Source organism: Aythya marila, assembly GCF_965140915.1.
Source record: "Aythya marila genome assembly, chromosome: 1".
NCBI classification, from domain to species: domain Eukaryota; kingdom Metazoa; phylum Chordata; class Aves; order Anseriformes; family Anatidae; genus Aythya; species Aythya marila.
In genome coordinates, this window is record NC_139042.1 from 153,911,597 (window position 1) to 153,934,668 (window position 23,072).

General features: G+C 44.4%; 1 protein-coding gene across 1 annotated transcript; it reads left to right on the forward strand.

The window, feature by feature from the left end:
* The first annotated feature begins 1,268 nt into the window (after positions 1 to 1,268).
* ADSL (adenylosuccinate lyase) lies at positions 1,269 to 22,872 on the forward strand. The gene is made up of 13 exons (XM_082782716.1): positions 1,269 to 1,429; positions 5,836 to 6,039; positions 7,171 to 7,215; positions 7,991 to 8,070; positions 10,006 to 10,177; positions 10,452 to 10,498; positions 10,907 to 10,997; positions 16,392 to 16,461; positions 17,404 to 17,551; positions 19,288 to 19,378; positions 19,943 to 20,032; positions 22,220 to 22,396; positions 22,730 to 22,872. The coding sequence occupies exons 1-13, from the start codon at positions 1,274 to 1,276 to the stop codon at positions 22,814 to 22,816; spliced, it is 1,458 nt and encodes a 485-aa protein (XP_082638842.1). The 5' UTR covers positions 1,269 to 1,273; the 3' UTR covers positions 22,817 to 22,872.
* Positions 22,873 to 23,072: the final 200 nt, after the last annotated feature.

Genomic DNA, 23,072 nt, shown 5'->3' on the forward strand with positions numbered 1-23,072 from the left:
CAGACATTGTAATAATAAAACTAGTGGCTGTGTATATTGATGCTCTTCGCAAGTTACCTATAAGTGTTTTTTGTTTTTGTTTTTTTTTTTTTGATTTATTTTTTTTTCTTATACTTGAAATAGCTTCCTTTTAACTAAACTCTCACCGGAGCTCTGGTTTCTCCCCTCCTTCTCCAGCGTGCAGTAAAGCAAACAGACACAGGACAAACGGGGAGGACGTAGAGGAGATGCAGCAGTGTCTTGCATATAGCCAGGGTTCGTCTTAATTTCCATCCTGTATGCTCTCAGCTCTTTGAATTTCCTTTCCCGAGGGTTTTCCATGGACACAGAAACTCAGCACTTTACAAGGTGCTCTCGTATGGCTGGCTGCCCCCCCCCTTCTCCTCCTTTTCTATATTTTTATTTTACTTTTAGTATAGTGGTACTTAAAATCACTGGTTCACTTAAAAAGAAAAAGAGAAAAAAAAAAAAAAAACAACCAACAATAAAATGTTTAAACTCTACTAATGTACAAATAAGCTGAAATGTTGCATTTTATGTGTATTTTTGCCATAGCAGGTACTGTATTTCTCATGCTGGATTTAGAAAAAAAAAAAAAAAAAAAGAAAAAAAGAGAAAAAAAATGAAAAAATGAAAAAACAAACAAAAAGGGTGATGTTTTATTGGAGTGTGACAAGAGTAATAAGGAATTAAGTCGTCGTCATTTCATTGAAACTGAGAGATGGTGTAATACATATATAAGTTTTCTGAAGGTTTTTTTTTGGGCTTTTAAACAGCTTTTTTTTTTTCGTTTTTATTTTATTTTTATTTTTTTTTTGAAAGATATGATTGTATTATGTGCAACTCAGTTGCTTACATTATAACTACAAAATATTTTTGGGTTCCTGGAAAAAAAAGAAAAAAAAAAAAACGAGGAAAAAAAAAAAACGTAAAAAAAAAAAAAAAAAAGAGAAAAAGACTAATAAATGTGTTTGGCTGCTAAGCATTTAAATCCTTTGGCTCCCGGTACTTTTTTGTTGGGTTTGGGGGGTTATTTTTTGGGGAGGGGGAGGGGGGAGAGGGGGGGTATTTCGGTCCCTGCGCTCTGGCCTCCAGCCGCCGGGTGGTGCTGCCTGCTATGGGGGGGTGTGGTTTACCCCGGAGGGGGTGTGGGTTATCCCGGGGGGGTGTGGGTTATCCGGGAGGGGGTGTGGGTTATCTGGGAGGGGGCGTGGGTCCCATCCCGGATCCTTTTTCCCCGCTGCGGGCGCTGGATCCCGGAGCCGCCGCTGCCATGGGGACCCCCGCGGGCGCCGAGGACGCGCTGAGCCGCTACCGCTCGCCGCTGGTGTCGCGCTACGCCGGCGCCGAGATGGCCTTCATCTTCAGCGAGAGGAACAAATTCGGCACCTGGCGCCGCCTCTGGCTCTTCCTCGCCCAGGCGGAGAAGGTAACGGGAAGGTAACGGGCCCGGGAGGGCGCTGGGAGGCAGCCCCCGGCCCCATCGCGCAGCCGGCGGGGTGCCCTTGGAGAGCGGGGGCAGCGCTGGGGGTCGCTCCCTGCCGAGCAGTAGGGAGCTGGTTGAAATAACCTCTTCCTCATCCCCCCCCCAAATTTGGAAATGATAATAATAATAAAAGGTGGCTGCCTGGGTAAACTTGGAAAATTTGGAATAAATTAAAAAATATATATAATCTGGCCGCCCGGGTGCACGCGAGGGCAGCGCGCGAGGTTTGAGGTTTGGCACAACCCCACGTGTGCAATCCTCACCCGGCAAACCGCGCTGCGCTGCGCGCCCTCCCTCCTGCCCTTTGACCCCTCTGGGCAAAAGCCTCGCCAAGCGGATTTTGGGGGCCCGCAGGGGTTGTTGGCTCTGCAAACACCGGTGTCCTTCTGTGCCTGTTTGCTCTCGGGGGGTGTGTGCGGTGCGAAGCGCTGCCCTCTCCCACCCACCCCGCTGCCCTCGGTCTCACTGGCAGCCGCCCACGTTTATTTGGCCCACGTTCCCTAAATCCCCTCGCTGGTGGCCAAAGTGGGCTGAACGCTGGGTTAGCACCCCCCGGCAGGCAGGGTGCCACAAAAACCCGACGGCATGAAAGGATCGGTGCCAATGCAGCCCCTGGGAAGCAGAGGCTGAAAGCACATCCATGGGATTGCGGGCTGGCATGTCAGTACTTCCCACGGAGTCAACGTTTCTAAAATCTAGTTTAAGATTTTTTGTTTAAGCCTTTTTGTTTTGAATTTGGTCCCCGTCAGGGGTACACATGCAGCCAAGTATTACTTCCTAGCTCAGAGGCCATCATCTCTTCAGATGTGCCAGCTTGTGACTGCGCTGACGTACCCCGAGAGGGAGATTCAGATCTGCTTTCCCACAGTGATATATTCCAGAAAATAACAAACTTTGCAAATCCACAGGATAGCTCCCAGGCCCAATGTCTGTTTTGTTTTGTGCACAAACCTCCAGTTCCCACTTCCAAAGTAAGGAGGCAGTCGGAGCACTGGGTGAAGCTGCTGCTGTCAGCACGTGGGCGGATCAGCGCCGTGCTGGCCAGCGAGCAGGCAGTGCCCAGAGTATATCTTTATATATTTTAGCCATTAATATCTTCCTTCTCTGAGGACCATGCTGCTGCTGCACCAGAGGCCATGCTTTAGAAGCTGAGGGTATAATTACACAGCCGTGTTAATAGAGGAGCCCCCCTCCATCTCAGGTACTGTGATCACCATGGTTGAGATGTTGGCGTGAACTGACCGCGCATCTCATCACCCATCACACCAAGAACACCCGCTCAAGGAGCTTTGCGTGGTTAAAGCATGATGATTTACACGGTCACCTCAATCCCAGCTGATAAACCATCGCCTTTTCTGCTGTTAGAAAATGAGGTGCTTTACCCACGTGCCCTACAGGAGAAGGCAGCTGCTGAAGGAACCAGCGGGGGGCTTCTTGGTTTCTGCTCCCAAGCCCAGGCCTTGGGGTTCCCCAGTCTCCTGTCCCTGTCTGCTGTCCCTTTTTTGCATCCCATTTCCACGGAGAGCTGTGTTCCCAGAAAGCAGAGACGGATCTTGCGATTTCTTGAGCACCATTTTCATGCCGGGAGGAGGGACGCTGCTATTTTTATCTGTCGCCTCATTCCAGGGGAGTTTGTCTCCTGATGTCAGTCGTGGACTCAAAGTCAGCTCCTCAGCACCTGTTAGCTCTGTCAGCAGTCACGCTGCGATAGATACAAGCGATTTCCTCAAGTTCCGTGCTGAAGCTTCATAATATTTCTTTGCAGTCATACTAAAACAATATATAATAATGCAATGAATGAACTATGGGCAAATTTACTCCACTGCTTCTCCTCTCTACCTTTCAAGCCATTTATGCGCTGCTTCTCCAGTCCCTGCAGTCTCTGTTTCACAGCAAATCAGAATATTAGGAAGATCTCACCACAGGTTTTCTGAAGGTTGCAGGGAAGTAGCAAAAGAGGGAGCATGCAGCTTAGTTATAAATTTTAGCTGAAGGACATGGCGAGCTAAGTGGTTTCAGTATTTCATATTTCATTGCAATATTCATCCTACTTCAGGGAAAATTTTTTGAGTAGTCCACTTGGATTATGTGAATAACCAAAAAATGGTGTCACTGGGAACTGGATTAGACAGAAAATCTTCCTGGTTCGTGTTGTTTTTTTGTTGTTGTTGTTGTTTTTTTTTTACAGCAGATAACAGCGTGAGTTTGAAAGAGGAGACCCCACGAAGTGTGTGGTTATGAGATTCTTAAACTGGTCTCCTCCCAGAGACAGCAGCCAAGGTCTGGGTTAAGAGCTGAAGGGTGTGAGTTCATGCCCATCTCAAAACTCTGGCTTATTTTTTTTTAACATAAATTCATTTGTATTGTGATACTCCCACTAATACCTCAATATTATTTTTCAGACCTTGAGCTCTTTACCTAAACAACACATTATTTGAAAGACAAGTACAGATTTCATGGAGCTCTTCCTTCCAGTGGACACCCCACAGCGTCAAACTGGCTAGTAAAATCTGACTGTTTTGCACGTATGGAATCTGGATGTTTATCCCCCTTAATATAAGCACACAATCTATTGTGATAGATAGATATCTATATAGATAGCTCGCAATCTATTTTTTTTGTCCGATTTAAATTCAGTATTTTTCTGTCATGCATTCTTTGTTAGATGAGCAGTCGGTGTTCTCATTCCGTTTGCAGATATTCTGTTACCTGCAGATATTCTGTTATGAGGCCTGCTTTGCTCTGGCCTCAAGGACAAGGGTGAATGAAGAGGGATAGCTGCTCTAATAAATAGCACATCAAAGCGTTGGAACAGCCTTGGAGGAATCACGCTTTAAAATCACAACTCAGAGAGGGCCTCACTGACCTATAGCACTTTGGAGAAACCCGGTGATCCCCTTTAGGTAGTTTTTCTACTTAATTTACTTAGTTGGACACATCTGAAGGACATCTGATTGCTGTGTCCCTGAGGTACTGTCAGTGTTGGCCAAAAGTCAAGGGGAAGAGGCCTCCCACGACATTTGTGGACATGAAAACAGCGTTTGCTTTGGCACTGACCCACCTTGACTCACCTTACTCCTGTGACAAGCAGTCCCTTTTTTTGGGGATTCTTTCTTTCCACTCTGTATGGCTGTCAGTAACCACACGCTATGGCCAAAATGGATCATGGATGCGCGAGCAAGACAAGAGATTTTAATCTTAGCACAAGGCTCTGTCGCCTGACGAGTTGCCTGTGGGCTTTCAGGCGGTTATGATCCGTATCTGTGCACCTCCAGGACAGCAGCCTGGAGCCAGGTGCTTCTCCTCGTTTGTCTGGACAGCTGTGGTTGTGTGATTACAATTACAGCAAGATGTTTTAAGTTGTGTGGGTACGAGTTACCCAATGAGGACCCTGAAGACATACCTGCTTTCCTTGCTGTTTTCTCTAATTCCAGATTCCTTATGTGCAAAACATTTTACTAGGCAGCTTCATTCTGAACAGACCTAGCTTTGAAATGTTTTGTATCATTAAAGCTTCCTTGTTGACAAATTGCAAGTACTAATGTGCAAAACAGTAGCATCTTAATTTAGAAAAAGCAGTAATGCCAAGTTCACTGTGAGACTTTTAAACTCACAGTATTAGGAAAATAATTTTTTCTCAGCTTAGTTATCTTGTGCAAGTATAGAACTGTGCAAGATTTATACCCGTGTATAATTCTGCAGTTCAATATCTTACTCTGTTCCTAAATCAGCTTGCTGAGTAATTTCAGCAGATGTTTTTAAACATGAACTGGGAGCATTTGTCTCCTGCTTCCAGGTCAAGTAACTCGTTTCCTCACTTTCCAGTTTCAGGCTGAGATGAAGAATTTTAGGACTTGACTGCACCCAGTTGCCATTCTGCTGCGAAGACAGGCTGAGGGTGTTGAGATTGTTCAGCCTGGAGAAGAGAAGGCTCCAGGGAGACCTTATAGCGGCCTGCCAGCCCCTAAAGGGGGCTACACGAGAGCTGGGGAGGGACTCTGTCAGGGGGTGCAGTGATAGGACAAGGGGCAGTAGCTTTAAACTAAAAGAGGGTAGGTTAAGGGTAAATGTAAGGAGGAAATTCTTTATTCAGGAGGTGGTGAGGCCCTGGCACAGGCTGCCCAGAGAAGCTGTGGATGCCCCATCCCTGGAAATGCTCAAGGTCAGGTTGGATGGGGCTTTGAGCATCCTGGACTAGTGGAAGGTGTCCCTGCCCGTGGAACGAGGTGGTCTTTAAGGTCACTTTCAGCCCAAACTGTTCTGTAATTCTATAATCTAAACAGCTCCTATTGCAGTTTGGTTTATCTGTTAAAGACAAAGGGCAACAGAAAGCTCTTTTCCCCTTGCAGTCGCTTGGGCTTCCCATCACAGATGAGCAGATACAGGAGATGGAAGCAAACCTGGACAACATCGACTTCAAGATGGCAGCGGAGGAAGAGAAGAGGCTGCGCCACGACGTGATGGCACACGTTCACACCTTCGCCCACTGCTGTCCGAAAGCTGCAGCCATCATTCACCTTGGAGCAACCTCCTGTTACGTCGGGGACAACACGGTAATAAAGCATTGTTAGTTGGGCCAAACAAAGACACAGGTGCTGACTTAATAGCTCTTTATAAACTTTACTTTATAAAATGATGCTCACTAGATTTTTTCAGAATTTTTTACTAGTTTTACTTTCAAATTTATTTATCCATTTCCCTAGCTGCCCTAGATAGGCAGGTTCCTCTTATGTCATTTCCCTTTTGATATGAAGCAAGATCTATCGGCAAATTAACTGTTCCCTAAGCTCTTGTATGTTAAATATTCGTGGAGGTAAGACAGTAATGGTCATAAGAGTTGGGATGTGTGCACAAACGTGCGAGCTGTCAGTTGCATCAATGGAGCAAGAGTTCACTGACCTACAAAGCAAGTCGACTTTTAGCATATGCAGCCCATGAGCTTTCAGTTGTCACTTGGGACATCTGTATTGATTCAGGGTAGATAAAGTCCTTCAATGGAATGGATAAATAGGCTAAATAAAGAGGGAAGTGCTGCCATCCTACAGAACTATTAAAATATTTGTGAAAAAATAAAACTGAGTTCATACTAAAGCCTCAGTGTATTGCTGTTCCTTGATGTCCAAGTCACTGCAACTTCATATCCTCTTTTGTTGTATTAGAAGCTGCTGCATGATTAGTTTTACCTTACTCCTTTGCAAATCTCTTTGGCTTTTAGCTGTTACCACCTTCCTTCCACGTCACGTGGCACCCAGCTGTACTTGAGTCTCAAAAGGAGAAAGGCAAGAGTTCGGCACGATCAGCCCACTTACTGCTCTGCTATCTTTTGCTTACAGTGCCTCTATTTTCTGCTTGGATTAAATGATTTAGTCTGGTGACATCAGGAATATCTCAAAATAATCATTTATGTCCAGATCATGGAAATCAGTCTTCTGCTGCCCAGTGTGACTTTCCGTGGATAGTACAGTAAGAATGATGCTGGATCCAGCATTTTTTTCACAAACAAGTTCCTCGCCATGTTTGGGTACAAGCAGAAAAGCAGAGGTTTGATTGTAAGAAGACTTCTGAGCAGGCCAGGCTTTGTAATCATCTGTGTCCTCTCTGAGAGAAGCCAGTATGTGTGGTCCTTCAGATGGAGTGGGTGGTGGTCAGATGTGGCCCAAACTTCCTTTCTTTGCTTCTTTCAGGATCTGATCGTCCTCCGTGATGGACTTAACCTGCTGCTACCCCAGGTGAGAAGGCGGTTACTCAGAGTGTCTCGAAGTGGGCAGTGCTGGTGGCCCATGAATAACGTCTGGATTTTCATAGGCCTTGCTGGAGGAGCTGTCTGCTTGGGTTGTTCTCAAGCAAGTGAACAGTTATCTTCCTTTCCCCGTGTCTTTGTCTTTCCCCAAAGCTTCTTTGCTCATCATGAGAGTTATAAGCAACTCTTGGTAGATAGGAGCAGTTTCCATGTGCCAGTGGTAGCAGTTTTAGAAAACAACTCTATTGCTTTCAGGGTGCGCTTAGACACCCCGTAACTAGATTACTTAGGAGTGTGTCTGCATTAAGGAAGCTGTGTAATACGATTTTCTGAGGACAAATATATTGGGAGCATAGCTGGCCTGAATGTCTTGGCATCCAATTTTTGCCAGACTGTAAATGTGTCAGTTACGCTCCAAGCAGCTTTATTTCTAAACAATTCCAGGAATAAATAAAATACTCAGAGCTACACCAGATGTAGGCTTGGGTTGGGCATGAAGACTGGTCTCGCTTCAGCTAAAGTCCAACTACTTATATTATCCGCTGCTCAAATTCTGTAGCTAGTAAAAATTATGTGCATGCCCTGAAAAAATGGAGCACACCGCATTCAACAATTAGAGGGAGCGATTCAAAGATTGCACAGCTTTTCTCCTCCCTTTTCTAACAACATTGCTGTGCTTAAGCATGCCACCTTCCACTTTTGTTTTTTTTTTTTTTTTTTCCTTTCTCATGCTGCCTCTTTTCTATCCTCCCCGCATCCACCAGCTCGCAAGGGTGATCAGCCGGCTGGCCGACTTTGCAGAGAAGTACGCTGACCTGCCTACCTTGGGCTTCACTCACTACCAGTAAGTAGCCATCAGCCTTTCCCTTCATTTTCTTGGCTGTTCTTTGGATAGATTGACTTACTACTACTGTCTCCTTTCTCTGTTCTGTTTCCCATCTCTGATCCACTGCTGGACATCATTAGGACGCTGTTGGTGGTTCAGAAAAGGAATACAGCCTAACTCCAGCCTTGCCTCAGAAAATCGAACTGTTGCTTTGGATAGCTGTCAGCAGTGGTTTTAGCACAGCCCGACGTTGTTTTAGCACAGCCACATAAAGAACTTGCTAACGCAGATGTGTAAATCCTGGGGTAGTTCCAGGAGGCATGGTTGTGATCTGCAGTAGGCCCAGCTTCCAATCACATATTTGTAATACTTGTTTTTTTCATCGTTTCAGTTGTTTTCAACTGCAGCACAGAAAAGTTTGTTGCTGGCAGGAAACCTCAGCTACTCAGCCTGCTAAAACTTTCTTCTGAAGTGATGATTATGAGATCCTTTGGTTTTCACACAGCCGTATGTGGGTCCCTATGAAAAAAAAAAAACACAAAAAAACAAACAAACAGGAAGAGTTTCCCCATTTTAACAGGACACTGGCATTTTCTGTCTCTTTGGAAAATTACCCTTTTTGTGCAGTGCTGCTGGCATTGACTGCTTTTAGGCAGGCTCCTGAGTCAAAGTGCAGCAAGGTTTGGACCGGCCTGCTTTGGGGGGAGGTAATTAGGCTGTTACTTCATGAAGACAGTTTGCTTTCAGAGGCTTTAAACTATGCATCTTGAGGTAAGCCTGGATTTTGTACCCTGGTGTTGTGGAACACCAGATCCACGGAAATTAATCACGGATCATGTCAGTATTAATGTCTGGCACTTTAAAATCACTCCCGAAGGAGAGTGGGAGCTTCAGGTCTCTGATTAATGGCCTTGCTGTATGTGTCATTTGATCAGCTCTAGTCCCTGGTCCCTCTTCATCTACAGCTTCACAGGGGACTGTTCTCAGGTCTGTGTTTTAGTTTGACTTTTGGAAAGCACAAAGGGGTATTCAAGAAGTGTACACGAGGCAAGTCCTACTAGTGAAAACCAAGGTAAAAAGACATTGAGTACCTTGGCCTTTTCTGTGTGTTGTGTCAGCAGGGCACCCTGCCTTGTTTAGGAGCAGGTCCTTGTTTTCCCTAGCCTTGCTTTTGCTGGTTATGAACTTGTAGAAGCCTTTCATTGTTGCCTTTCACATTTCATACCAGATTCAACCCCAAGGTAGCCTTTGGCTTCCCTAACCCTTCCCTGCAGTGTCGGACAGTTTCTCCATATTCCTCCTGGATCACCCATCCCTGCTTCCACATCTCACGTGCTTTCTGTGCTTTTCTTGTTCACATGTGAAGTCTTAAAACAGTACAGGCGTTGCCTTTGGAGTTCATTTTGGTAATTTGAAATATTTCAGCTTCTGGGCTCAGCACCGGCAGGGGGTGCCCTCTGCCAGCAGAGGTAGCTGGATCTCCTGGCAGATCCCTGGTAGCTGTGGCTGGGAGCAGAAATAAGGAGCCTGGGAAGTCGACCTGTGAAGCCATATTATTTGTACAGACTGAGGCTTCTCCTTTTGACAGAGTTCTGGAAAAAAAGACAAAATATGTATTTTTTTCTGACAAATGGGCAATCACTTTTCTGTAAGAAGCTATAGAAGGCTTTAGTAGTTAAGCACCTTCAAATATCCATTCTCGCTTATTTCTTAATCCCCTTTTTAACATGCACAGCAACTACGATTACTGTTTTCTCTTGATGTAACTACATTTAATTCCTGAAAAGAATGATCATATCCTCCAGTATCACTGGTGGTGTGTATGTGTCAGATCTTTTTAACTCCTGCTCTGATGAATGAAAGAGAGGGGTCTCAACAGCAGCTAAGCGTGGTCCTTGTGGAGTTACTGTGCAAATTGTCAACGAGTTGTCTCCTATTCTTGGTTGTTTTCAGGCCTGCACAGCTCACCACCGTGGGGAAACGCTGCTGCTTGTGGATCCAGGACTTGTGCATGGACCTGCAGAACCTGGAGCGGGCTCGGGACAACCTGCGCTTTCGGGGCGTGAAGGGCACCACCGGCACGCAAGCCAGCTTCCTGCAGCTCTTTGAGGGAGACCACAGTAAAGTAAGTCAGACAGAGCCCATGGCAGCCTTGGACATCTCCCCTCTGGAAGGCTGTTGTGTTTGCGGGAGCGTGGAAGTTCTGCTGTCACAAGGGCCCTGTGATCTCTGTGGGGCCCACTGGCAGAGATCTGTGGGAGGGGTACTTCCCAGCAGGTGTGAGGTTTGTGGATGGTAAACTGAGAAGAGCAGAGGATCCCTTTTGCTGTTGCTGACCTTTTTTTTTTGAGTCGTTGAGTTCTGAGGTCCTTTTGTTTTGTTTTTTTCCCTCCCCTGAGGTTGAAGAGCTGGACAGATTAGTGACTGAAAAGGCAGGATTTAAGCGGTATGTAACAAGAATGCTTAGTAACCCGAATTTGCTCTTAACAAAGTCTAACTCTTGCTGCCCGTGCTGGCCCAGATCCCACTGGCTGCCACACTGACATTGTGCTGCTGCTGACTTTACCTCCTCTGGTGGTCTTCCATTCCCACCTGCAGCCCTCTGGAGGAAACTCCACCTCCGAAGCAGGCCACTTCTGGCTGTCTCCCTGTCCAAGCACAGCTGTCTGTTTTTCCTCTGCTCTCTCTCTCCTCGTGCATGCTGCTCCAAGAAATCAATGGCCTGAATCCAAACTTGGTATAGGGACAGGTTGACAGTGCTGTCACCCACTTCAAAAGCCATTGTCACTCCTTGCTCAAAGTCTTGTTATATGGTTTAATGTCCAGAACACTCAACTTCTGTGCTCGTTTCTAGATCGTACATGGTCACGGGGCAGACCTACAGTCGCAAGGTGGATATTGACATCCTCTCTGTACTGGCCAGCCTGGGAGCATCTGTACACAAGGTGAGCCCCCTACCTGTACACACCAGGAAGAAGTGCAAGAGAAGGTGCCTGTGGGGCTAAATGCTTTCCTCAGGAAGTAGGAGTTGTTTGGCTGTTCTCTTTGTGATCATGTAAATTCACCACTGGGTTCATCTGTAGACATCAGACTTCAAAGATCTTAAGACCAGTGTTAAGGGAAAAAAAAAGTTTACTGAGCAGATTTCAAGTTGGATTAACAAATCCCATGCCAGATATTAGTCTAATCTGTGCTAAATCGATCCAAATAGAGTAAATGTCTTTCTTAGTGGTATATGAGTTTTTAAATTTCACTGCTTGCTCCCCGTTAATTGCTTCTCTGGTAATGGTGTTATTCTGCCTGTCCCTGTTGTTATAAATTCCGAGTCAATTTAGCTTTATAAGGTTTATTTATGGGGTCAATAAAAGGCAAATAAACAGCATTAGGTGCGCAGGGAGTCTGGACTCCTCCAACACACACACACACACGTTACGTCAGGCGGCTGTTTTTTATGTTTCTAGGCTAATACATATTCATTACTACTTCTAGAAAAGGCAGGGTTATTATAATTAGTTCCCAAAATCCGAACCCTCCCACTGGCGCATGCGTATCAGTCTCTGGTGGTCCCTCTGGTGGTCTCTCATGCTGAAGGCTCGTAGTCTTCCTCCCAGGCTTTTTTCCTTGTCCTTTTCCTTTGTCCATCTTGGCCGGATGTCAGACTTGCATAGTGTCCAATGCAATAGTCACAATAGTTAGCAGTTATTCTGAACCCCCCGCCCCCCCAGATATCAGAGATTCAAGGTTTACCCTTCAAGCCCTCCATTGACACAAATTGCTGAAACATTCCTTACAATCCCTCATCTTCTTTTTAATATTCGCAATTCATGTCTCTTCTTCAACTTTTGCCAGTAAGAACTGCATTTCATCAGTCGGTTCTTGGGGGGTCCATTGCTTAAGCATCATTATTGACATATCACCTTTCTTCCCTACCGAAGTCATCACAAATCGGTTGCTATTTATTATTCGGTGTATCAATAATGTAAAGCAAGGTATCATACAAGGTATAAATAATAACATCATTACAACACATAAAAATAAAAATAGCATCCTTTTAACCCATGGTCCACCGGGCAGCCATGAAAACAAATCCCAATCCATACCCTTCCAAGTTTGTACTGGGACGTGGGCTAATTTTCTAATTTCTTTTGTTATCTGTTTAACCACTTTTCCGTTACCATCAACTTGTAAACAACAATTAGAGTCGTTCAGCTTTCCACACGCTCCCCTTTCCTCTGCTAGTAAATAGTCTAAAACCATTCTGTGTTGAAAGATAGCATTCCTCACCTGGGTGGACCGATCAGCCAAAAGACCCAAATCCGTTGTTGTTTGACTGGTTATAATTTCGAGGGCAGTTTGCAACCTAATTATTCGATTTAAATTATAAATAGGTTCTTGGGCCCCCGATACTACTTTGTTCGGGTTCCAGGTAGCTGGTCCATAATGCTGTATGATTCTTTCAGGAGGCCATTCATTCTCTCCCCATTTTTGGGCACTACCCCCGGCTGAGGAAGCATCAGTAGATCGTTTCACTCTATTCACATCATCATATAATGTTACTTGTAAATGATTTCCTTGTATTTGTGACAATAGAAAGAACAAGGGTCTTATGTACCCCACATAGCATATTCCTGACCAGTTTTTGGGTAGCCTCTTGTAGGCATATTCGCCACACACCCAGTAATGTCCCTTTAGGGCCCATGTCCCATTTGGAAAAGGACCATCCCATCCTTCTTTATTCTTTGGAGCGTGAAAATACAGAGTGTTCTTGTCACCAAGTGGTCCTGTTACAATGTCTGCCCCATTTGGACTCAAATATGTACACCTCCAAGCTCCCGCATTGGATTCCCACTTACAATTAAGTTTTCCTTGGTGGCCTGTCATATTATGAGCTGACCAGAAATGCTTAAAGAACACTCGTCTCCCATTCTCATCTTGCCACCTCCAGCGGTAAACCCTTACCACATGCTGTTCCCTAGTGGTGTTATCACGCTGACAGCTCAAGATCTGACTGTCAAATTGTCCCTCCGCTTGTGCTCTTTCCGCGGTTTCACATCCAGATCCAAAAAACTCCCTATATGAGCATTTCAGCCAAGTCCCGTTTCTCAGCTGGACATGTGTGGCGTTCCATTGCCCACTACGTGCTGTACAGTTTATGGGTCTACATTCAGGATCAGCACAATCATATCCGGGAGACAGTGTCCAATTACAAATGCTTTTTCCTACCGCTACCGTTCCTGTTCTATTTAAGCAGTACATACCCCAATCTGACGAGTACAATTGCCACGGGCCTCCTTCCTCTTTCCAAAATTGTGTCCCGTTATGAACTTCACTCAAATTACTAACCCACCACTTGGGTTCGACCGGGCCAGCTACCCAGGGCCAACTTTCAGCCCCCTCCGGTCCTCCACAAACCCAGCAGTTACTCAGGTTAAAGGCCTTGGCCACTTCCTCCCCCAGAATGAAAAAGTTATTCCTCCATTCTTGCCCATGGCTCAGTTGCCCCTGTAAAAACAGTACCAGGATGTATAGCATTGCTTATCCTTCTGCGCCGTCCAGTCTTGAGGGTGTGGGAAGCACCTTCACTCCAGGGGTTGGGCCCGCTCTCAGGGTTGATGTGTTACCGTTCAGCCTTTCGGGGTGATCCAGCTCCTGGAAAGCTAATCACAGTTTTATATGGGTTTAAAAAAAAGGTTCTTATGTGTTTGGTTTTTTTTTTGTTGTTTTTTGTTTTTTCCTCCTTTCTGGATTTCTCTGACAGCAGCCACAGAGATTTTTCTGTCTTTCTTCATCACGCCTCACAAAGACCTTTTGAGCCTCTCATAACAATTTCTCCAAGCCCCTGTCTTGCCAGTTATCCAGTTTCTCTATCTTTTTTCATATGTCCTCCCATGATTTTGCCACAAACTGAGTTTTTAATAGCACCCCCCAGTGGGTGAATCTGGATCCAGGCCAGAGTACATTAGGAGGCTTTTTCTTAACCTTCCCAGCCACTCTGTTGGGGACTCCTCTCTTTTTTGGTGTTCGTTAAAAGCATCATTAATATTCTGTCCCCTTGGTACTGCCTCCTTGATGCCTTGAATTCTTGTACCTCTAAGATCTCTCATGTCCTGTTGCCCTGCTGCCATTTGGTGGTCCCAGTCAGGGTCCACATTTGGCCATTTTGTATCCCTGGGCGGTCCAGCTTGATTTTGTCTTTCCCATATTCTCATTCCCACTTGTCTAATCATCCCCCTTTCCTCCGTGGTGAAGAGGATCCCCAAAATCGACTGCATTTCTTCCCACCTATACATGTTAGGTCCCAGGAATTGATCTAATCTCTCTGCAACCCCTCAAGGATCATTCAATAAACTACCCGTTTCCTTTTTAATATTTCTCACATCTGACGTATTGAGGGGCGCAGTCACAAAGCCTCTTCCTCCCTGGTTACCTCCCCAGGGTACCTCCAGCAATGGGTATAAACCCCTCTGCTCCTCAGCCCCTTCCTGTTCCCTTTCCCTGTTTCTCTGTTGCCTCCTTGTCCTTCGGACAGGTGGGAATGGGATAGGGGTCAGTGCGGTTGGGGAAGGTGGGTTATCTGGAGGAGGCAAATTATCAAGGGGCTCCCGCTCCTCCTTACATTCTTCATCCTCCTTTTTTGTAATTAAATTAAATATACGAGTGGCAGGTGATTCTGTTAGTCTTAACCAGGCTGCAGCACACTTGCTCTCTTCCAGATCCACAGGTGTTCTGCTATTCACGTGAATATTCAATGCCTGACAAACCCAGTCCTCTGTGGACCCAAATATCAGCCAAGATACTACATGGGGTCTTAAGGGTTCTTTTGGCCATTTAACCATACAAAATTGAATCCTTCTTGCCTTATCCTTATGTTTAGTGCTTCTAAAACTATCCCAATATCTTAACATTAGCCCTAAGGGACTATCTAGTAGAATATCTGGTGATTTTTCCCCCTTTTTAAACCAGAGGCCCCTCCTCGAACCTCCCGAGTCTGAGGATCTGCTTTGTTCCTGACCCGTTCCTGGAACTTCTTTTTATACAAAAAAAAGTTCCGAAACTCCTGGCTGTATCTAAAGGTGTCTGGTGAGTGTTATCTCACCCACGAATACCTGGAACGATCACTTCAGTCAGAAGGCCTCCACATGCTTCAGAACTGAGTCCCATCTCAATCACACCCCGACACACCATCACACAGCCAGACCCACCCAACCCAGCAGCGTACTCACCAAACGATAAATCTTCGTTCGGATCTTCGTGCACAGAGTTACGGGTGTAAACCAGAGGAGGGGAGAGCTCTTTGTTCCTCACTTGCCTCTTCTGTTCGTAATCCAGCTGGGCTCCCTACTGCCCTTGGAAAAGGGCCACAACGAAACAAGGGTGGGGGGTGCCTCCCTTAGGCGTTCGCAGCCTCGGGACCCAAGAGGATCACGTCGGGGTCACCAAATTGTTATAAATTCCGAGTCAGTTTAGCTTTGTAAGATTTATTGGTGAGTGCGCAGGGAGTCTGGGCTCCTCCAACACACACACACACGTTACATCAGGCGGCTGGTTTTTATGCTCCTAGGCTAATACATATTCATCACTACTTCTAGAAAAGGCAGGGTTATTATAATTAGTTCCCGAAATCCGAACCCTCCCACTGGTGCATATCACTCTCTGGTGGTCCCTCTGGGGGTCTCACGTGCTGAAGGCTCATAATCTTCCTTCCAGATTTTTTTCCTTGTCCTTCGCCTTTGTCCATCTTGGCCGGGTGTCAGAGACTTGCATAGTGTCCCATGCACTAGTCACAATAGTTAGCAGTTATTCTGACCACCCCCCCGAATAACAGAGACTCCAGGTTTACCCTTCAAGCCCTCTGTTGACACGAATCGCTGAAACATTCCTTACACTGTGGATTCTTTTCATTGATTTATCTCTCTTTCCTCCCACCTCCTTCTCTTGGGCTAAAGTGATCTGTGGTATGTTTTTCTGTTTTAGTTTTGTAAGCTGGCTGGTTCAGTGAGCACACGTTATCTGTATTTGCAAGCTGCTGTACTTTTGTTATGGTTTTTCAGTGTTCCCTCCTGGTATCTTTTAACATTCCCTGCAAAGCTTTGCCCTTCTTGGAGTCCTGTTGTATTCTAATACAGTGGACACCCTCTTTTAATTATGCTTTCTTGACTGTGGGATTTTTAGGCCAGCAACTATGGTTGTAGTGTCATTTTTTTTCTCAAATTTTTCACTGCCTCCTCAGTTGTCTTCTTGGACACTAACGTAAATGATTCTTCACAAATGCTGACAGGAGATATACTGGTGGGTGTTGGTTTGGTTCTGTTTGTTAATTTCTTGGGCTTTTTTTCTAGATTTGTACCGACATTCGTCTTTTAGCCAACCTGAAGGAGATAGAGGAGCCTTTTGAGAAGGACCAGATTGGTAAGGGACTATAGCCATTTCTGGGACTGGCATACGGACCCTTTGACTTATGCTGGTGCAGCAATTTAAGCAAGCTTAGAAATGTGACTGGCACAAGTTGCTTTAAATTAAGTGGGGTGTGAGGTAAAGGTTTCTGGATATTAAGTAGTGAATTTAATTTTAATATTCGTATTCATGCACTTCCTGAGTTGAGGGAGAGCAGAAGCAGTCATGTATTCTGCATTCACCACAGAGGATGCCCTGGTTCTGAGGAGAACACGTTGTTTTCCATTCCTCAAGAGCCTAACTGGAGCTGTAGGTTTCCTGGTTGACTCAGCATTTTGGTGTTTGTAAACAGACAAATTTGGAACAATAAAACTGGACTGGACACTTGCCAGAAAAATGCCAGTGACATGACTCTGATGTTGATAAAAGGGGAGGAGGGAATGTCAAGTCTTAGACCTTGGTGCCCAGGCACCCTAAATAGTTGCATAGGATTGAGTCAGCAGTTCAAGCCTTAGCCCTGTCTGTTACTTGAACCATTCTGCATTACATGATTGGTTTTAAAGTACATTTCAACAGAGCAGAAGGCAGCAGTGTATCTGACTTGGAAGAACAGCATTACAGGGGTCGTGAACGCTGCTAGTGTTGCCATGGGTAGCTTAGAGAGATGGTGCTAAATACTGCACTAGAAATAACGTCCGTTTGTTCCTGTTCTGTGGTACTACTTATGCTGTTTTGCAGAATGGCAAAATGTCTTCTCACTTTTTTCCCCCCCCCACATTTGGATGTTTCTGATCAATCTGAAGAAGTTCGATGTTGTCATTTTCTTTACTGCATTTAGAAAACCGTCGTGTTCTGAGGCTTTAGTCAAAATTTGATTCCTGACGCACTTCTCTTATCTGGAGGAGGCCCTGCACCTTCCTGAGCGTGCTATTTCCACCACTCTCTCTCCTTTCACAGGTTCAAGTGCAATGCCTTACAAGAGGAACCCGATGCGTTCAGAACGGTGCTGCAGCCTGGCTCGACACCTGATGACTCTGATCATGGATCCCCTCCAAACAGCTTCTGTGCAGTGGTTCGAGCGAACGCTGGACGACAGCGCCAACAGGTTCGTTCACACCGTGCAACGCAGCCATTCTGGAAGGTCTTGTGCAAGAAGGCCCTTTGATGTATTGAGGAAAGACTATTTTTAAACTAAAACCACAAGTTACCACCTTGATGAAAAGCAGTCTCAATAGAAGTTAGAGACTTGCAGGCTGGTTTCCTCTGAAAGATCAGATGAAATTGTTAGTTTTCTGTAACCATCAAGACCTTTTGCAAAGCAAAGCAGCAGAGAGAGGAGGGATGCAGGAAACATAGGTAATGAATTGCTCTTATAGTTTTCTGGTTTCAAAAGCATAGTGTTGTAGCATAGCAGCTCTCACATTTCTCAGATTGGTTTTTTCTTCCTGTTTTGAACATCATTTTTGACCCTACGCTTCTTCACTTTTAACACTGAATAATTCAATATTTTATCTGTAAACCCTTCACCCTCTGGCAAATCTGAAGACACTTATTTTCATCTCTCTGTAAAGTGTTGCTCCATACAAGAAGCAATTTCGATCCCAAAGAGCACAAACCATTACTAAGTGATGTTTCATAAAAACCTGTGCAGATCTTTTAGACATGCTCAACAAACTTGGCTTTGTTTTCTGATTCTTCATTATGACTGCTTAGGGATGAGCAGAAGTTATCTATAGTTGTTATTAAGTGAATGATAGCCATTCAATTTGTCCATCTAGCTGTAAGTACTAAGTCTGTATAAAGCTCTTATTTAGCTTTGAAATGTTCAAAGCAGTCTTCTGATGCAGAATTTGGTCTCCGGGATTTCTAAGATACAGGACACGTGGAATACTGAACAGCAGAAAAACACTGTAAAATTTCAGAGATTGGATATGGGTTGATATGGTGGGTTTATTTCCCAAGAGCTACCAAGCACTGAGATAACTACTGGAATGTTTCAAATTTTATTTTGACCTCATCTTACAAAAAGAGTCATTCGTCTACTTCATAATCTGTTTACAAAATTCTGTGCCTTGGAGTTTTCTTGTCAAAGCTGAAGTATTTTGAAAGGAGGGCAAGCCAGAGGAAAAGCAAACAACCTACAAAACAGCATAAAGGGCATCCTTTTGAACACAGTATGATAGAATTGGGAGCTTTACATATAGCACAAGATTCAAGTACTAGTTAGTTTGAAAAGATCACGATTTATAATGGACCAGGTACTGCTCTCACAGGTGGGTGATGTTGTACTGGCTGCACTGTGGCACAGACTCTTTTGCCTGATACAGCACAGTCCCCACTACTGCCTTTCCTTTCCCTCCTTTCCTTTTGGCATTCCTTTTTGTCAGGAGCCTGCTTAGTGATCAGGAGCTGGTCTCTTGGAGGAAACCCCCACCAACCGCATGGATCTCTTTGGAAGTTCCCCGCTGAGCACAGCCAGGCACAGCATGAGTGCACAGCAAGTCTTACTCCTGCAGGGTAGGATCCATAGACAGGGCAAAGCAGAACACCTAGGGGAAGATAGTCTTGTGTGTTTACTAGCTCTGTAAATTGCTGCCCTCTTTTCTAGCTGTGTAATCATTGAATTATTTTGGAGCTTTCTATCTGTGTCTCTACGCTTTCTCTTCTCTTTCTGTATTGACCTTTAAGCAGCAAGAAGTGCCCATAAAGAGAACGGTTCCACCTTTTGGTCCACGGTACGCTATCTAAGAGACATTTACAGAAACTTAGGAGCTGGATCTGTGGTAGATGTGAACATGACCTTTATTGCTAACTGGGCCCCTGTGCCTGTCTGTTTCCTAGGCGCGTGTGCCTGGCCGAGGCCTTCCTCACAGCTGACATCATTCTGAGTACGCTGCAGAATATCTCCGAGGGACTTGTGGTATATCCAAAGGTAAAACACTAGATATAGATAGCATGTGAAGCATTGTGTCCTTGATAATGCTGCAACTAAGCCAGAGTGGGTAAAGAAAAAAATCTTCACACTCAGTGGATTACATTTTTATCTGATAGTTCAAACAGTTCCTGAGTTTTGTTCTCCATTCTTACTGTCTGCAATACAGGCTTAAAATGGCATTTGTTAAAGCCAAAAGATAGTAAATTGAAAACTTCTTAAAAGGAGTATTTTTCTCTGAGCTGCACAATGAATTTGTAGAATTTACCATCAAAAGATCCAAGGCAGATCTCATACAGACCCGTAACTTACCTACAGGCTTTAAAAAAATAAAATTGTACATCTTTTCCACAGTAATGTTCCATAAAAAGTTCAGTTCCTATTATCAGCTCCAATAGATTTTCAGAGCTAAGTTCAAAAAGAGTTCATCACTGTTCATCACTGCACAGTCCTGGGGATTCAAAAGGAGAGGAAAACTTTACCAGGAATCACGGTTGTCTACAGGAATTCCTATAATGCTGTTTCTCTCTTTTTTTTTTGTTTTGTTTTGTTTTGTTTTTTAAGGTGATTGACAGAAGGATCCGGCAGGAGCTTCCATTCATGGCCACAGAGAATATAATCATGGCGATGGTGAAAGCAGGAGGCAATCGTCAGGTACAAATGAATTCAAAAATACCTTTTTTAACTTTCTGATGTTTCACTCCTGAGAAACAAAAGCTTCTGGGTTCTTGTCCTGAATCTCCCACCTTTCTGTGTTCTCTTCCTGCTCCCACAGAGTTATTAATATTAGCCAGCCTCTGCTCTCTGCAGGGAGAGCTGTTGTAGAGATCCTTTAGTGTTAGGAACACTGCGTGTTTGAGCTAATCTGGCTGTCTGTGCTGGAGAGGAGAGAGACCTATTTTTATTATGTTAGATACTAGTAGGCGTTTTCCTCTTGTAAATGTTTGAAGGAACTGGGAACACAGGCCAAGCTTCTTTAAATGGAATGTGTTGGCAGTTGGCTACCTTATAAATTAAAGGAATGAATCAGTACCAAAAAGCAAGTAAGGCTGTTCTGAACCATTCATTCTTGTGTCACACTTCCTGAATTCAGGGTAGTGCCTTTTGTTGCTAATTTTGTTTTGTGTCCTTTATTAAATTTTCTGTGTTGAAGCAAATTGAAATTGAACGTTTTTGTTAGCAAATAAATCCAGATGCACCTGGATTATATTTCCTTATCATTTAATTTTAAAAATCAGTTTAGAACTGATGATGAGATTTACATCCCAACAAGACAGCTTATTTTCACTTACCTTTAGATAGTAACGCTTCCTTCAATAATTGTTGTCCCATCAGGGACGAAGTAAAACTTGCAAAGAGCAGAAATGTGTCTTGGAAGCTTTCAGCAGGATATGTGGTTCTAGCTCTCTGGAACACTCCTGGCAACTCACCCCCAGGTTTAGTCATTAGCTATTAGTCAGGAAACATCTTTTTTCCTTTCTTTTCTGTGCGTCTCTGATGTGTGCCACTGAGTCAGTGGGTAAGCTCACCAACTGAGCACGTTAAGGTTCATATCCTGTGGATGGTTTCCTTATCTCTTCAGCTGTTTCTCTTTCTAAAGTACCGTGTACTCACCTAAACAGTCCTCTTTATTTAATTAGATTGGAGAGCTAATTTCATTTCTGTTTGCTATTGGCCTACCTTCTTTCTGGTGCTGTTTAATTACAATTCTGTAGAGTTCAGTACACTTACAGAAGCTGTCCTTAGTCACATGAATACGTCCTGTTTTCATGTGCTGAAAAGTCTGGAATAGCAGATTTTCTAAAGACAAAACTGAGTTTACCCACCTCATGGCAGAGAAACTCACTTGCCTTCCCCACCACTGAATAGCTCCCTCCCCTAAACATCCAGATCTATTTGTCTGAGGTAGGTCGGTGCTGGAACAAGATGGCCTTTGAATGGAGGAGATGAGGAAGAGGAGATCATTTTCCTTCTAACTGAAGATTGCTCAAAGATAATTCATTTGAGGAGAAAATTATTCCAGGTCTATAAATGCAACCCTATAACAAGTTTAGGGCCAGCATGGCAGCATCTGATTTTGCAGGTGGTCCTCTGCATTCAGGTTCTCTTGTTTTTACGGACTGATTCCACAGGAAGTCAAAGGAATAGGAAATGTTTCAGAAAATTTGTTTTAAGAATGTTGTCAGTCGTAGTTCCATGTGAGGGTTCTATAGCGAAGAACGTCTTAAAGCCCTCAGGTTTGTGTGTTTGTTTCTTTTCCCTGTCAGTCTGTTTGTCCTTACGTAAGCCATGGTTTACATAGTCTGCCCTGGTGTACACAGTCTCACTGCTCATTAAGTTGGGCAGCTTTTCTTTTTTTTCTTTTCCAAGTTTGTAGATGCTTTTCATTGTTATGCTCCCACGATGTTCCATACAGGGCATGACTAGTTGTGAGTAAGGAATTCCTTTATTACAGTTCACAGAATATTTCTGGGAACAGCTATTCTCATCTGTCTCAGGAAAAATAAAGTAAGGAGTAGAACAACTGAAAAAAAAATAATCACGTAGTGAATCCTAAGAGTATTTGAAGAGTTTGAGGAAGTGTAAAGGATTCTGCTGCCATAACTCTGTGGTATAATTGAACAGGGGCAGATGTGGAAGGATTAATAAAATCTTGTTTTCAGATCTGATACATGTGATATATGAAACACTACAGTCCAAGATGTGTTCCATTTGTGTGCTGTTCAATGGACTCTTCTCTGGTGTTTTTCCCTCCTGCACAAGTTAGCAGCATAAACGTGTGCAGTCAGTAACAGCAGACTGACTTTTTCATTTTCCCTTCTCTTCCCCCTGCTCCTGCAGGATTGCCACGAGAAGATCCGTGTTCTCTCCCAGAAAGCAGCTGCTGTTGTGAAACAGGAAGGGGGTGATAATGACTTCATTGCCCGTGTGCGTGCTGATCCTTACTTCAGCCCCATCCATAAACAACTTGATAGCCTTCTAGATCCCTCCTCTTTCACTGGACGTGCTCCTCAGCAGGTAAAGTACTCAAAATAGGATACAGTTTTAGGGGTTGTTATCTAATTAATTTTTCATCCGCCATCCTCTTGTGTGCCAGAGAGTACACACATTTTCTATTATCTCTGCTCATACTACTACAGCAGATGCATTTATCTTGGACATATTTACACATATTTCTTTGAATTCTTTGTCTTTCTACCACATGGGCTTCAAATTTTTGATCCTGGGCATATCTGACTGCTCGGTGTCTCTGTGAAACGGAGCTCCCATGAGGCAAGCAGGTCTGAATAGGGAGAAGAAGGGAACGCCTTCTTCTCTGCTCACTTTCTCTTCCCCCTCTTTCTTGAACAGGTGGCAAAGTTCTTGAAGGAGGAGGTTCGACCAGCACTGATCCCATACAAAAGCAAGATGGGTGGGAAAATTGAGCTGACACTTTAGGCACTTTTCGGCAAGGCTGTGGGTACAGGAAGATAATAAAAACCGTATTGAACCAGGTGTGTTTACCTTGTCACGTTATTTTTGTTGTCTACAGCACGTTTAACCCCCAGCGCTTACAGCCACCTTGATTCCAGGTGGGCTTTCCTTTCTTTGCCTGCTGTTTAATCAAGCCTCCCTCTATTGTGTGCAGAGGTACTGAGAAACGCTTGAAGGTGACGAGGTGGCTTTAACACAGTACATTTCATTGGCCCCGTAC